Source organism: Hemicordylus capensis, chromosome 4 (assembly GCF_027244095.1).
Source record: "Hemicordylus capensis ecotype Gifberg chromosome 4, rHemCap1.1.pri, whole genome shotgun sequence".
NCBI classification, from domain to species: Eukaryota; Metazoa; Chordata; class Lepidosauria; order Squamata; family Cordylidae; genus Hemicordylus; species Hemicordylus capensis.
In genome coordinates, this window is record NC_069660.1 from 5,044,944 (window position 1) to 5,061,559 (window position 16,616).

The following is a 16,616-nucleotide window of genomic DNA, read 5'->3' on the forward strand; positions in this document are numbered from 1 at the left end:
GAGAGGCTACCACCCTTTCAATCAGCTTGCCCAACTATGCAGAATTATGACGACACTATATTAGCAGTTTTATTTTAACTTCCCTTCCTATCAGTCCTTCGCATGGAATTTGCCTTTTTCACAGCTGCTGCACACTGAGTTGATGTTTTCAACAAGCTTGCCCAGCACCACCCTAGTCCCCTCTCTTGGCCCGTCACCGACAGCTCAGCTCCCATCTGTAGATCTGAAGTTGTGTGGGAGTGTTTTGCCCCCATGTGCATCACTTTGCACTTACATTGAACTGCATTTGCCATTTTGTTGCTCACTCACCCAAAAAGAAAAGAGCTGTCTGATGAGGAACGCAACAGAAGCCTCCGTGACTAAGCTTCCCCTCCCCTGCGGCTTTTCAAGAAAGATGGAACGCAGAGCCTGGATTCAGTGTCACATGTTTTTTTAATTGTGTGCAAATAAAAGACCAGGAAGTTTAAGAGACGTTGTCTAAGGGAAGGCCACGCAAGGTGCTTGGGACTAAACCCCCTGCCACAGAAGGGGCAGCCTAGCGGACCTGATCGGCCTCTTTCTGCACCCAGCTGACATGGCCATATCAGCCCAAGAAAGATGGAGAAGCCGCACCGGATGGCTGGAGAAGGCTCAGGCCTAGGGTAGGTTGCCCAAACAAGGAGCCGGGGTGGGAAGGGGTTAGCAGGGCAGCAGGGGCTGAGGCTGCCTCCCGTGCCCTTCTACTTCTTCCACTCATTCTTGTCGTAGTCCCACTTGGCAGCAAAGCCCTGCACTGGATTCATGCGCATGTCCAACATCCGCTTGACTTGCTGGGCCTTCCACTCATCGTCCAAGGTGCGTGGCTTCGGCGGGTACACTGCGGAACACAAGAGAGAGGAGGCACCGAGTGAGGAGGGGAGATGACGGAGCGGAGGCCGTGGGGGTGGGAGACCGCTGCAGACTCAAGTCACTTGACGCTGGATGGTGAGGCCACGCTTGTCCTTGACGTTCTCACAACGTGTGGTAATGGGCAGGTTTTACCCTTGCAGTGTGTGGTTATATCCAAGACTGGCTATTTTCCTTTGGGTCCCCATCCATGGCTCCCTAGATGTTGTTGAACTACAGCTCCCATTATCCCCAAAGGCCATGGTGGCTGTGGCTGATGGGAGTTGTAGTCCAACCACCTCTGGGCAGGCACCCCAGTGTGGGTTAATGCTAGAAGAGAACATTATCTGTGGGTCAGGACAACTGCCAGAGTGCCCCGAGAGGGTGAGCTACATGCAGCTGCCTTCTACTCAGCACTCCGAGCACTGGCCCATCTAAGTCTGTCTTGTCTAGCCTGACTGGCAGCGGTTCTTGGATGCTCTGGTCAGGGGTACGTGTTTCTTTTGCAGCCAGAGATTAAACCAGGGGCCTTCTGCATCCCAAGTCGGTGTTCTGCCACTGAGCCACCCAGAAATCCCAGCAAGGCTGCTCACTTTGTCTCTGCAAGAGTTACTGCTCTGCCCTAGATTCAAAATGCTGAGCGGAGCCTCATGCAGAGGCAAAGCAGCCAGAGCCTCCTCCGCTTGGAGAGGGGCAGGCCGAGGATCTGGCTGCATCTCTTCTGCACTGGGAATAAATAGCTGGCCCAGGTGCTCCCCAGTGTAGAGACACCGCAGGATTGCCCATCTCCTCGGCGGTACGAGTTCTTCCCTGCCATTGCCTCTGTTGCTCAGCTTCCACTGAGGTTGGAACGACTGTGTCTGTGTCGTTCCCCTGCAATGGGTGTGGCCAGATCATTCAATGGTTGGAAAGCCCTATATAAATCTCTGTCGTAGACATGCAGGGAAGTTACTCAGCCGCCAAGGAGGCACTCAGGGGTGTCTTTGCCGGAGTGACTGCTCTGGTTTCGCCACCTTCCAAGCCCCCGTGAGCAGAGCTGAGCTAGATGGGTCCGTGCTCTGATTTCATACGAGGCGGCTCCATCCATTCAAGCAAAAGGAGCTCTCAGAACAGGGACACAGAAACGCGCAAAGTGGGCTCCACTCAGGAAGGAGACCTTCACGCTCTCAAAGCCCACCGTGGGGGTGCAAACGACCACTGTGGGCCTTCACGACAAAAGCATCCGGCCTCCCCTCTCCGAGGCCTGGGAACCCCTCTGTTAGAATAACCTACACAGGCACATGGGGATTCCATTCTGAGTGCCACTGGTGGACATGGGGCTGGGGTCTGCATGCTGCCACGAGATGTGGGGAACCCACCCTCGGCTCTCCACTCAGCCACGAACCTCAGAATAGCCTTGGGCAAGTTGTGAGCTTGGGGTCTATCATATCTCCAGGGATTATTGTGAACCTAACATGCCGATCGGAGGTCATGGAAGGAAAGGGCGGGGTGCCCCTGCAGCAATCGGACACACACACACACACACACACACACACACACACACACACACACACACCATCACTCCAGTCATCATGAGCCTGCACTGTAACAACAGTTCATCCAAACAAGTTGGGGGGGTGGGGTGCTACCAAACAAGGCACAGCTGCCTCCAGTTTCCAGCAGCCTGTTTCTCCCATCCCACCCTACCGCCCCCTCCCCCCGCATTAATGAGTGTTGTGCTGCCTGCAGGCTGGCCATTCATCAGGTAGAGCACAGCCTGATGAATGGCCACAGGCAGTGCGGCTCTCATTGACATGGGCTGGGACAGGAGAAACCAGTCCAGCCAGGCTGCTGAGAACCAGAGGCAGTTGTGCCTCATTCTCCACCCCGCTGGCTTGTTACAGGGTGAGCAGCTGCTGCTGCTGGTGGCCCTGGCACTGAAATCGCTGGGCAAAATCGAGGCTTTCCTCCACGATTTAATGCATGGTGTCAGTGGGCTGTTGAAAAAGGCGTGGATGACTAATCTGCATCCAGTCACGCTGAGTTCATACCCAGCAGCAGGGCTAGGACTCTGCATTAAGGGTTGTGAGTTCAGCACCAGGAATAGGAGGAGGAGGAGGTTATTCTGGATTCTTTTAATGCAGAGGAGTGGTTTTGTGTATGTGCCTCGTTGACTGCCAGGGAGCTGGACTAGGTAGCCGCCCGTTGGGGAGGGGCCACAGCTCCAGAGCAGAGCACTTGCTTGGCTTGCAGATGGCCCCCGGTTCCACCCCTGGCTGCATCTCCAGTTCAAAAGGCTTGCAGCTAGCAGGACTGGGGAAGGGGCTTCTGCCTTACAGCCTGGCTCCCTGCAGCTGATCAGGGGTTCTTCTCAACCCTGGGTCCCCAGATGTTGGACTCCAACTCCCACCGTCCCTTTGCAGCTGGGGACATCCGGGGACCCAAGGCTGAGAAGCCCCGGAGTGGACATGCTGGGCTCGATGGGTGAGCACAAGGAGGCAGCAGCTCCCTGGGGGGGTTTGAGCAAGTGGCAAGGAAGAAGAGCCACTCCTGGCTCTCGAGGCATCCAATGCACGGCGGGCGGGCGGGGGTGGGGGGGCACCCTAGTAGCGTCCCAGGCTGCACTATCTAATCGGCTAGCCTGCAAAATGTAACTGAGCAACCAGGTGCCCCAAGCTTCTTCCTTCAGCCAGGACTCAGGGGGGCTGGCAGGCAGCATGACCCCAGCAGAACCCACAGGCCAGGTAGCCGCTGCTGCCTCCTCACGTGGCCCCCGGAGCTTCCCAAGTGTCCTTGCTGGGAGCCCAGGGGTCCTTGCCAACCCGGGGTGGGCAGGCTGCACGGAAACTGGCTGGACTCTGTCCGCAGAGCAGGGGTTTCCAGTCGGCTGTCCCTCCTCTCACTGTAGGCGCCCACACGTCTGCAGCCCACAGCATTGCAGAAGGCGGCCCCTGGAAACTGACCCGCAGCCAGGGGGGCTAGGGCGGGCCCAGCCCCCTCCCAAATGCTTCTCTGCCCACCTCATATTTTATTCTTAACAAAATACTTTTAAAATAACTGAATGGTACTTGAATGTTGTCCTGAAATGGCCAGATAAGCATCCCCCACTTTGGGCCTCTGGTCTGCCTTGACCCTCAACAAGGGCTGATCAGGTTCACTCCCTGATGGCATCTCCAGGGAGGGCTGGGAGAGACCCCTGCCTGAAACTTTGGAGAGCTGCTGCCAGTCAGTGTAGACACCACTGACTTAGACAGACCAAGGATTAGACTCAGCAGAAGGCAGCTTCCTAGGTTCCTCTACTGTGTCTTGCTAGCATCCTTCTCTATCTGAGCCATTGTTTTACCCAAATGGATAGGAATCTGACCAGCCAAAGCTCATAGCAACCTGAGAGTGCTGCACCTGTCCCTCTCATCCTGCCCCGTGTTCACAAGAGCCGTGCTGCCGGAGGCTGGCCATTGGATGCTACCTGATGAATGGTCAGCCTGCAGGCAGCGCGGCTCTCATTTACACAGGGGTGGGGGCGGGGTGGGAGAAACAGGCGCAACCAGGCTCCCGCTCACCAGAGGCAGCGGCTTCTTGTGCCTTTTTCAACCAGCCCATAGGACTGATTAGGATTTCTTTAACCAGGTCGCTGCCCTAATTCTGGCGGGGCAAAAGAATGACATCACGGATCCTGTGGGATTCTGTGGTGGTGACTGGACCATTCTCCGTGCCGCGGTGTGCTAAAGGCCCAGCATTCTGCAACCCGGATTCTGCAACCCGCTGTCAGTCAGGCACCTGGAGGAAGCTCCTGCAGCCCCTTTCCACTTGGTGCCTGCTGCTTGCGGTGAGGCGACGGGCAGAAATGGATGTCCTGAGAAGCAAGCAAAGCCCATGGAGAGCCAAGCCCAGCGCGGTGATTGCTGCAAAGGCAGGGAGCGGAATTGGCCTCCGTCCTCTTCCACGCCCCTCCACGCCCCTCGCTTGGCAGATGGGCTGTTATTGCGGATCCAGGAAAACAGCTCGGTGGGCATTGGACCAGTGTGAGCAAAACAGCGGCCTCTTTGTTCCTCCCCACCCAGACTGTCAGGAGGCTGACATGACTGGCTGGGTTGTTTACTCCCCGATGGTCCAGAAACATCAGCTGTGGGAAGAGGCCTGGGCTGGGGGGAAGAGCGGGGTTGGGATGGGAAGCACGGACACCCTCTGCTGGAAAGCATCCTCCAGTGCGGCCGCCCCAGGCCTAGGTGCAAGCACCGGTTGGGGACGGCTTTAGACAGACCATTGTCAAGGTATGGGGGCAACCCGAGCGGGCTTTCCCCAGTTTTCACACGGTGGTCTTCAAAATGCTCAGGTATGTTGGGAGATCACAATTCCCCATATCCTGGCTGCATTTTTGGCATATTCCCATTTAGAAACAATGTGGGCTGTTCTGGTTACCCTATCTCAGAAAGGCGAGATAGAGCTGGAAAAGCGACAGAAAATGACAGATGAAACGAACAAGGATTAGGAGTGCCTTCCATAAAAGGAAAAGCTGCAGTGTTTGGGTGTGTGTTTGTTTTTAAGCAAGGCAACGAAAGCCAAATCTGTAATGCGATGGGAATTAAGTCGTATCAACAGGTTAAGCGGCATCCAGCCCAGTACCCTCTACACTGACTGGCAGCATCAAGTGGAAAAAGGTCCATCCCAGCCCTTCCCGGGGATGTAGAATGGATCCTTTGCATGAAAAGCAGGGACAATGCCACTGAACAAAGTCTCCCTTTCATATGCAACCAGGGCAGACCCTGCTTAGCTAAGGGGACACGTCATGCTTGCTACCCCAAGACCAGCTCTCCACTGTAAGATATCCCCCTTAGGGGATGGAAGAGCAGAAGGTTCCACATTCCCTCCCTGGCAGCATCTCCAAGATAGGGCTAAGAGAGAGTCCTGCCTGCAACCTTGGAGAAGCCGCTGCCAGTCTGTGTAGACAATACTGAGCTAGATGGACCAAGGGTCTGACTCTGTATATGGCAGCTTCCTCTGTTCCTAACTCTAGCCCTTCTCTTTGAAGAGTCCTGAAGTGGTAGAACAGACTGGGTCATGTCAAGCTGAGAATGTGGAAATCCACATTTTCTTAATGCTTCTTTATATTTTTTAAAAACCACTGCAAGTAGAAAACTAACTCAGCAGGATGGGGTTGTAGCTCAGTGGCAGAGTATCTGCTTTGCATGCAGAAAGGTCCCAGGTTCACTCCCTGGCAGCACCTCCAGGTAGGGCTAGGAGAGACTCTGCCTGAAACTTTGTTGAGCTGCTGCCAGTCAGTGTCAGGCAATCCTCAGCTAGATGGACCAAAAGTCCGACTCAGTATAAGGCAGTTTCCTATGTACCTCTGGAGGAGGGCTGAACAAGAATTATCGGGAATTTGGTGTGTGTATGTCTAGTACTTGGGGTGTGTGGTTTCTTACATCTAAAACCATTCAAGAATAGTATCCACCCTCCCATCCACAGTCTCATGTCTCCAGTCTGTCTCGCACAGGGGTGAGAAGAGCTGCATCTACTGAAGTTCTCCCTTCCACCCAGCCATGAAAAAGGCCTGCCTTTTCCCTTTACATCTGGTCATCTCCCCAGTGGAAACGCAAGGGCTGCTCTGTGAATCTCAGCTAGGATTGCCCACTTTTCCCCTGGCAGGGCTTCTGTGCCTTTAACACTTGGCAGAAATTCAACCGGTGAAGTGGGCGCCAAAGCAGCCATGCAGCAATTGGGCTGGTGGTGGCACCAGTTCCATTTCTGCCCACCATCATGGGTCTGTGAAGGGCACAAGAACCCCACCTGGGCGCTTTCCAGACTAGACCCTACAATGGGGTCAGGACGCATCTCGGAAGTGTGCTTCCACACTTCCTGCGTCGTGACACCGCAGTCCCTACGGGGACAGGAGGGTGCCGCTCACATTGCCAATGCCTTGTTGCGAATGTAATCGCTGTGATATAGAGCAAGGACGTCGCATATCTGGCATGAAAAGGTTGCTGTTTTGGGGGGTTGTTAGTTGCTGTGAGACAGATCCCCCTGCTATTTACGGCCTGAATGCAACTTGCCCTAACGGAGGCATTTCGCTGCTGTTGAGCAGCTAGCCTGGAAAGCACCCAGGAAAAGATGACAGGCACAAAACACACAGGGCCGGAACATCCGTTGCTGTCGCCCCTGGCCCTGTCCCCTGCTCCCCTTTCCATACCATAGACCCGCTGCCACCACACGATCAACCCAGTAAAGCCAAGCATGGCGAGGACGCCTCCCAGGACCGTCTTCCATTCATTGGTTGGCTTGTTCATCTCCGCAAAAGTCTGGTGGAACTTCAGCCGGTACACTGCAAGGGAAGACCACCGTCAGGGGCCATTGCAAGGGTCTTCTCGCCCAGCAGGTCCCAATGCTGGGTCCCCAGGCGTGACTGGACTACAACTCCCATCAGCCCTTGGCCACTCTGGCTGAGATGATGGGAGCTGTAGTTCAACCTCAGCTGGGGAGTCAAGGCTGGGAACTCGGGTCCTAGCTGGGCTCCTCCATTTCCCTGCCCCTCCCCACCTTTGGGCAGATGCACACAAGCCCTTCAGTGGCCTCCAGGCTAATGTGATGCTCAAGCCTAGTGCAGAGGGATGGGTGACATTCCTAAGCCCCCCTCCACGTGACACAAAAGCCCCAAGACGCCCCCCCCAGGGAGGGTCCCTTAAGAAACAAAGGTGCTCCTTGTGGCCAGTGTGGCCCCCATTCTCTGCGGGGCCCTCAGGAGCTGCTGCCAGTCTGTGAGGGCAATATTGAGCTACAGAGACCAATCGAGGGTCTGACTCCGTATCAAGCTGCTGGCGTGCCCATGGGAGTCCAGAGTGGGGAGGTGGCAATGAGCCCAGCTCAGCCCCTCCCGGGCCAGTTTCACCTCTTCTCATTTCCCGACTTCTTCCTCTCTTCTTTCCCCAGGCATTGGGAAAAGACGAGAGTCTGGACTCAGGCACTTCTCTGTGCTCCTGGCAATGCAAGCAGAACATGCCTGCCGCGTTGTGCTCTGCATTTCCTCCGACTGCCCTCACGGCACTCACTCCCTCCATCCTGCACAAGCTGCTGCCCCCTGCCTCCTTTCCCTCCCAATGCTTCCTATGCCTGGAGCAGCTGCCTGCTCTTATCCCAGCCCTTCCTCAGGACCCAGACCTTGAGCAAAAACCTCCCTGGAGCATCCGGGGGCAGGGGGTCCTCAGCCTGGGGCCCCCAGCAATGTTCTCTGGAACAAAGATTCCCAGTTGTGGTTGGACTACGCCTCTCATCATCCCCAGCTGCAGTGGCTTTTGGACCACTGTGACTCGGGATGATGGGAGTTGTAGTCCAACAGCATCTGGGGACCCAAGGCTGAAAATCCTTGTCCAAGGGTAAGAGAGCTACCTTACCACCACCACCATACCCAACAGGTACTGGATGTCCAGTTATCGCCACCCCCACCCTCTTCTTGTCTGTCTAATGTGGGTTTCTTCACCGGCCTCCCGCCAGATCTAGCTCCCAAGGGGACTACTTGGGTGGCCAGCAGTCAGGCTAGCCCTGGCCCTGGCTCCTCCCGGCTGTGTCACGCTGCCCAGCTGGGTCAGATCTGCTGCTACGTACAGGCCTCCTTCTCCTCGTGGCTCAGCTGCGTCCAGGACCCCTTCTCCTTCTCCTTCAGGGCCTTCTGAGAAGCATCCAGCTCCTTGCAGAAAGGGACATCTGGAAGGGGAAAGCTGCGCGTGTCGTAATACATGGACACAGATAAGTCCTCTTGTGTCGTGACTAGAGGGAGAGGGCAAGAGAGAACAACCCCAGTTAATCTGCTGAATTTGCTGCCACGTGATGTGGCAATGGCCACAGGCTCAGATGACCTTAAGTGAGATGGGAGAGGAACAGGGGTCTATCTGTGGCTGGATGGAACCTCCATGTTTAGAGGCTTTCTTTCTTTTTCTTTCTTTCTTTCTTTCTTTCTTTCTTTCTTTCTTTCTTTCTTTCTTTCTTTCTTTCGCTCTCGCTCTCTCTTGATTTGATTTATATACCGCCCTTCCAAAATGGCTCAGGGTGGTTATAGCTCAGTATACCTCTGAATACCAAATGCCAAGGGAGAAAGAGTGTGGGAGGGCTACTGTCTTCAAACACGGCTTGTGGGCTTCCGGGAGGCATCTCGTTCACCACTATGGGAAGCAGATGGCCAGCAGGACTCTTCTGATGTTTTCAGCATGGCCTTGCCACAGTGTCCCCACGGCTCCCACCCCCTCCCCAGCTCATTTCTTTTCTATAATGACCAGCATGGAAAGAGTGACCAGAAAGAAATGTTTCACCCATTCTCACAACCCCAGAACTCAGGGTCAATCAAAGTAGCAGGCAGCTGATTAACAGTCAGCTCAGGACCAACAAAACAAAGGGCTTCTGCACTTAATGCATCATTGACCTGTGGAATTCTCGGCCAGGGACAGGATACTTCTGAACAGCAAGGAGCCAGGTGTGTCCAACTGTGTCCCTCCTGCAGATGTTGGCCTACAAATCCCATCATCCCTGCTACCGGCCACTGTGACTAGGGATCAGTGTTCCCTCTAACAGGGATTCCCAGATGCTGTTCACTGCAACTCCCAGCATCCCCAGTGGCAATGCCCTTTGGCTGGGGGTTTTGGGAGTTGTAGTCAATAAACAATATGTCAGGCGGCCACACTGAGAGTTCAGGGGGGCTGCTGTCACTGGCCCCGGGCCTTACAATGAAGTCTCCTAGTCTACTAGTTGGATGGCCCAGTAGTCTGGCTTATGCGTACCTTTCTTGGCATAGTTTATTATTATTATTATTATTATTATTTCTGGTTTACACAGTCAGACAGGTGTTATTGACTGGTTTGTTTTATCCAGACATCGAGTCCTTCCCAAGGACCTGGAATGGCTGAATTTTATCGTCAATACTGTTGGTTATTATAGACATCATCGCAAAATATAGGCTGTTCCCGGTAAAGTTGCTTTTTGTAATTGGCTGGTGGTGATTTCTGTGGCCCCTATGGTGTTGAGGTGCTCTTCAAGGTCTTTTGGAACTGCACATAGGGTGCCAACTTGCCAATTACCACTGGGATTATTTGGGTCTTCTTCTGCCACAGCCTTTCAATTTCAATTTGTAGATCTTTGTGTTTTGAGATTTTCTCTATTTCTTTTTCTTCTATTCTGCTATCCCCTGGTATTACTATGTCGATTATTTTCACTTGTTTTTCTTTCTTCTTGACTATAGTTATATCTGGTGTATTGTGTGGCAGATGTTTGTCTGTTTGTAGTCAGAAGTCCCATAATATTTTTGCATCTTCATTTTCTTCAACTTTTTCAATTGTATGGTCCCACCAATTTTTGGCTGCAGGTAGCTTGTATTTTTTTGCAGATGTTCCAGTGTATCACCCCTGCTACCTTGTCATGCCTTTGTAGTCAGTCTGTGCGATCTTTCTACAACAGCTGATTAGGTGGTCCACTGTTTCATCTGCTTCTTTACAAAGGCGGAGCTTGCTGTTTGTGGTGGATTTTTTGACTTTTGCTCTTATTGCATTTGTTCTTAGTGCCTGTTCTTGTGCAGCCAGTATTAAACCCTCTGTTTCATTCTTCAAGTTGCCATTCTTAAGCCATTGCCAGGTCTTGGTGGTGTCTGATTTTCCACTTATATTGTGCAAATATTGACCATGCAATGGCTTCTTTTTCCATTTTTCTGCTCAGTTCTTGACTTGTTCTTTCTTGTAGGCCTGCTTTCTTTCATTGGTGTTGCATGGTTTCTTGTTATTGACCATTTGAAGTGCATCTTCTTCACTGTCCTTTATATATTCTGCAAGGCCTCTTTTCTCCTCCTCTACTGTTTGATGGACTTGCAGCATTCCTCTTCCACCTGAGCTGCGAGGGAGGTATAGCCTATTGACATCACTGCGGGGGTGTAGAGCATGATTGATGGTCATGATTTTCCTGGTCTTACGATCTAGCGTCTCTAGCTCTGCCTGAGTCCAGTCTATTATTCCTGCAGTGTATCTGATAACAGGTATAGCCCAGGTGTTTATGGCTTGTATGGTGTTCCCGCCATTGAGTTTGGACTTTGGGATTTTTCTAACTCTCCTGGTGTATTCACTTCCAATTTTTTTTTTAACTTCAGCGTGTGCAATGTTATCAGTCTGGAGAATGCCCAAGTATTTGTAATGTTCTTTCTCTTCCAGGTTCTTGATGTTGCTCCCATTGGGCAGTTCTATTCCTTCTGCTTTTCTTATTTTTCCTCTGTTCATTATTAATGCAGCACACTTGTCTAGTCCAAACTCCATAGCTATATCGCTACTGAATATACGGACAGTGTTTAGCAGTGATTCAATCCACCACAAACAGCAAGTGCCGCCTTTGTAAAGAAGCAGATGAAACAGTGGACCACCTAATCAGCTGTTGTAAAAAGATCACACAGACTGACTACAAACAAAGGCATGACAAGGTAGCAGGGATGATACACTGGAACATCTCCAAAAAATACAAGCTACCTGTAGCCAAAAATTGGTGGGACCATCAAATTGAAAAAGTGGTCGAAAATGAAGATGTAAAAATATTATGGGACTTCCGACTACAAACAGATAAACATCTGCCACACAATACACCAGATATAACTGTAGTCGAGAAGAAAGAAAAACAAGTGAAAATAATCGACATAGCAAAACCAGGGGATAGCAGAATAGAAGAAAAAGAAATAGAAAAAATCACTAAATACAAAGATCTACAAATTGAAATTGAAAGGCTGTGGCAGAAGAAGACCAAAATAATCCCAGTGGTCATTGGCACCATGGGTGCAGTTCCAAAAGACCTTGAAGAGCACCTCAACACCATCGGGGCCACAGAAATCACCATCAGCCAATTACAAAAAGCAGCTTTACTGGGAACAGCCTATATTCTGCGACGATATCTATAATAACTGACAATAAAATTCAGCCATCCCAGGTCCTTGGGAAGGACTCGATGTCTGGATAGAACAAACCAGTCAATAACACCTGTCTGACTGTGTAAACAAGAAATAATAAATATATTTCTATATTATATAAAATAATAATAATAAATATTTATACCCCACCCCTTCAGGGCACTACTGCTTGGGGCAGCTTGCAACACTAATAAAAGATACAATATCAGATAGACATTTAATAAGGTTAGAAATTTTTAAAAACACCCAAGCCAAAATCACAATTAAAATACAAAGCTTTAAAACTTTTAAAAGTTATCAGTAGAAAGCTAAACATTAAAAAAACCTAACAGATAAAAGCAGAGGATAAGACATTAAAAAGCCTCTCTAAAAAGATATGTCTTCAGTCGTTCCTTAAAAACATTAAGGGAGGGGGCATGGGGACGCTGTTCGGGGGGGAGGGGAGCGTTCCAAGGTCGAGGGGCCACAACCAAAAACTGCTTCGGCAGTTACTCCAAAGCCCATCCAGATCCATATACAGGCTTCCAGCCACGTGGTTCAGCTTCCGGCCATGCTTACAACCACCCACCCCAGTAATGTTCAGCCCCTTGGTTAAGTGGTTTGTAAACACACCAGAAAAACAGAACCACATGCGCGGAAGTCTGAACATGGACTTCCATATTGCTACCCAGCAGAACATTTTGCCAGGGGCAACAGCACCCCAAGGACATCATCCTTGTGGCCACTGTGTTTATTGCTGACATACACGCAAAATTACAGGCTTTGAAGATTACTTTAGTAATAAACAATAACATGTTTAAATCTTTCACAACATGCAGTTCTCCAAATGTGATATATATTCATGCAATGCCCATGTAAGAAATTATATGTGGGGGAAACAGGCAGATGGATTAAGAGACAGGGGAACGTCTCTCTGTCTCTCTTTATATTTATATACCGCTCTTCATCCTAAAACCCCAGGGCAATTAACAACAAGATTAAAACAATTCCATAAAAACGTGAAATTAGAACAAATATAGCTAAAAAGTGTATTAAAAGAGCAAAGAAAAACTTAAATATTAAAAAGTTCGGTGCCCCACTAATGGGTCATTGTTTGAGAAAAGATCATTCTGCAGCAGATGTATAATTTTGGACAGCTGGAGAAATTAATAAGGATACTGACAAAATTCTAATAGGGAAAAAATGTGGTGGATTTGGAATTTAAAACTCTGGTTCCACAAGGGTGAAATGGGTGACTTGATGCCTCCCCCCTTGTTTCAGTAAGTTTCTTTTCTTTGTTTGCGTTTATTTAACAAATTTATATACTGCCCAGAACTTATGTCTCTGGGCGTTTTACAATAAAAAAACTACCCAGACATACTGCAGTTACTTCCCGAGTATGTTTGAAAAGCGAGATGTTTGGCCATGAACCCTTACTTTTAGAGTTAACTTGAGAGCAGCTGTGTCCCTTGACATAAGGTTATATAGTCACTCTTTTTGCAAGAGATTGCTGCAGTGGATTTAAGCTAGTGAACAGTATCATCATCAGATCAGAGATCTCTTGTAAGATTTCCCAAACATGTGAATATGTTTGTTTGTTTGTTTGTTTGTTTAACATATTTTTATACCACCCAAAACTTACATCTCTGGGCGGTTTACAACAAGATTAAAACAAAAGTAAAACATTAGTTAAAAACAAAAACAAGAAATTTAAAACACAACAATTTAAAATTTAAAAAACAATATTCTAAAAATAACATTAAAACAATCAAAACAATGAGGCTCTTCTCACGATCAGTGAGAAGAGCATCTAGGGGGTTTGCGAGGAGAGCGGGCTAAGCCCGCTCTCCTCGCAAACAGTCTGCTCTGGACGGCCACAGCGGCCCCACACATGACTGCCGGCTCCATGATGGAGCCGGCAGGGGCTGGGAGGATCAGGGGCCACGTGGTCCCCAGAAGATCCAGTATGCCCTGCGCACTTCCCCCCCCCCCCCCGAGGCTGCTTTTAAGCCTCCCGGCTGGGAGTCTACTCGTGAGTAGCCGCCGGCTAATCACAATTTTGAAAAACGGGTTTGCGGAACGCCTGTTCTGTTAAAAGCCTGGGTGAACAGATGCGTCTTTAAAGACTTTTTAAAAGTTGTCAGAGATGGGGAGGCTCTTAATTCACTAGGGAGTGCATTCCAAAGCCTCGGGGCAAAAAAGGAGAAGGCCCGTCCCCAAGTAGCCACCAGAAGAGCCGGTGGAAAATGCAGACGGACCTCTCCTGAAGATCTCAGTGGATAGTGGGGTTCATGACGAAGAAGACATTCTCTTAAATATCCAGGGCCCAAGCCGTTTAGGGTTTTATAGGTTATAACCAACACCTTGTATTTTGCGCAGAAACATATCGGCAGACAGTGTAACTCCTTCACCTAGATGACCCAGAGACCAGCCTGGCTGCCACATTCTGGACGAACTGTAATTTCTGGACTACGTACAAAGGCAGCCCCATGTAGAGCGCATTACAGTAATCCAGTCTGGAGGTGACCAGCAGATGTACCACTGTTTTAAGGTCGTCTATCTTAAGAAATGGACGCAGCTGGCATATCAGCCGAAGCTGATAGAAGGCACCTCTGGCCACTGCCTCAACCTGGGGCACCAGGGAGAGACTTGTATCCAGAAGCACCCCTAGACTATGTACCTGTTCCTTCTGGGGAAGTGTGACCCCATCCAGAACAGGCAGATCAAAAATAATCTCGAGTTCCAACCCCGCACAATGAGTACCTTCGCCTTACCAATATTCAGTCTCAGTTTGTTATCCTTCATCCAGCCCATTACCGCCTCCAGGCAGGCATTTAGGGAGGTTATGCCCTCTCCCGATGGTGCTTACATGGAGAAATAGATTTGGGTGTCATCAGCATACTGATAACACCCCGCACCAAATCTCCTGATGATCTCTCCCAGCAGTTTCATGTAGATGTTAAACAACATCAGAGACAATATGGAGCCCTGAGGGACACCATACAAAAGTTCAGATTTTGAAGAAGAACAGTCTCCAAGGGACACCATCTGGAACCTGACCAAGAGGTAGGAGCGGAACCACTGCAGAGCAGTGCCTCTCACTCCCAACCCCCTCAGACACTCCATAAGGATACTATGGTTGATAGTATTGAAAGCTGCCAAGAGGTCCAAAAGGACCAACAGAGTCACACTTCCTCTGTCAATTCCCAATTGCAGATCATCCATCAGGCCAACCAAGGCAGTCTCCACCCCATAGCCAGCCCAAAAGCCAGTTTGAAATGGGTCTAGATAATTGGTTTCCTCCAAGACTGTCTGGAGCTGGGAGGCCACCACCCTCTCAATTACCTTGCCCAGCCACGGAAGGTTGGAGACAGGCCTGTAGTTACTCAGCTCTGAGGGATCCAAGGTAGGCTTCTTCAGAAGCGGTCTAATAATTGCCGCCTTAAGACTAGGAGGCAATCCTACCTTCTATCAGAGACGCGTTTATAATCTCTACCAGGCCTTCTACAACAACCCCCCTGCCAGACAGTACAAGCCGTGTCGGGCAAGAGTCAAGAGGACAGTTGGTGGGCCGCACTGCTCCAGGCAGCTTGTCAACATCCCCAGGAGTCACAAACTGAGGATGTGGGTAGAAATAACATTTGTATCGTGTTTTGTATAGGATGTGCATGGAGTTCATGAAAAATGTTGGCGTGGTGGTCCTTTTACCTTTTTACATTTACAATTACGTTTTTAATTATTGGTTTTATATTATAGAGTTGCCCCTGAGGAAGACCTTTGGCTGAAATGCATAGGGCGAATGAACAAGCATCTGGAGATGCGGTCTCTTCTTGGTGCTTAAGTGGGTGCTTCCTTCCCTGTGTGTTTTCTAAACAGGAAAACTGAACCACAGAGGTGGACATCTTTTTTACATGGACTAGCATGTAAATCATAACTGTGCTGAGAGAGGCATGTGTGAAGCGGGGTGTGTGTGTGTGTGTGTGTGTGTTCCTCTGGATGCTGCAGTCAGCAAAGTTCAAGTGGCTGGTCCTGCCTTGCACCAGGCTGCTGAAGTCCTCCTGCTCACTGGCGTCCAAGCTAAGAAATAAGGTGAAGACATCTAAGGGTATGGGCACAGCCTGCAGCCCTCATCCAGGGGTTGCTTTTCCTCCCTGCCTCTGCCTGAAAACACCCTCTCCGGATGGCCTGCCTGCCTGCCTTCTGCAAAGGAAGCTGCTCTGTTGACTTGCTGATCTCAGCAGCCCCAATATCTATTCGGCCCATGTAGCAAAAACTGCAGTGTTTGATATTGCTAGCTATGCACACGCTTCCATTGTCCTGATGACGGACCTGCGACCGGCCGCCCTGTTTTCTGGTTCCTGTCCCTAGTAAAACACTGTTCCTCCTTCTGTGGGGCATGCCCTGATAAATGTGGACGCAAGATGCTAGGACAGCGCAGCAGCAGCAGCTTGTCCAAATGAGCCAGGGGTGGGGGGGATGAGATGCAGCTGCCTCTGGTTACCCGCAGCTCAGTTGCGCCTGTTTCTCCCGTCCTGCCCCTGCTTTAACAAGAGCCATGCTGCCTCCAGGCTGGCCATTCATCAGGTAGGCTAAGCCTGCACAGCTCTACCTGATGAATGGCCAGCCTGCATGCAGCGCAGCTCTCGTTAACACAGAGTGAGTGGGGCGGGGTGGGAGGAGCAGGTGCAATTGGGCAGCTGCATTCTGTTGGACTCCCACCCTGCTCATTAGGACAGGCTACTGCTGGGTTGCTTCTTCAGGGTTCCATCCCATCCCAGACGCTCTAGAAGTTGAATCTCTGAGGAGTGAACATGTCGGCCAAGGCATGCGCACCAACACGGAGGTGTGGCACACAACCTGCCCCTTCCCTCCCGGAGGC

At 50.5% G+C, this 16,616-nt stretch overlaps 1 protein-coding gene across 1 annotated transcript in view; it reads right to left on the reverse strand.

Annotated features, from left to right (window-relative positions):
* Positions 1-413: 413 nt before the first annotated feature.
* Positions 414-16,616, reverse strand: part of LOC128324345 (cytochrome c oxidase subunit 4 isoform 1, mitochondrial) — a 32,372-nt gene continuing 16,169 nt past the window's right edge. The window contains exons 3-5 of the mRNA XM_053248824.1: positions 8,440-8,601; positions 7,031-7,162; positions 414-856 (exon numbers count right to left, since the gene is read on the reverse strand). Of these exons, the coding sequence (XP_053104799.1) occupies positions 720-856; positions 7,031-7,162; positions 8,440-8,601 (431 nt within the window). The 3' untranslated portion in view covers positions 414-719. The remainder of the gene's footprint in view (positions 857-7,030; positions 7,163-8,439; positions 8,602-16,616) is intronic.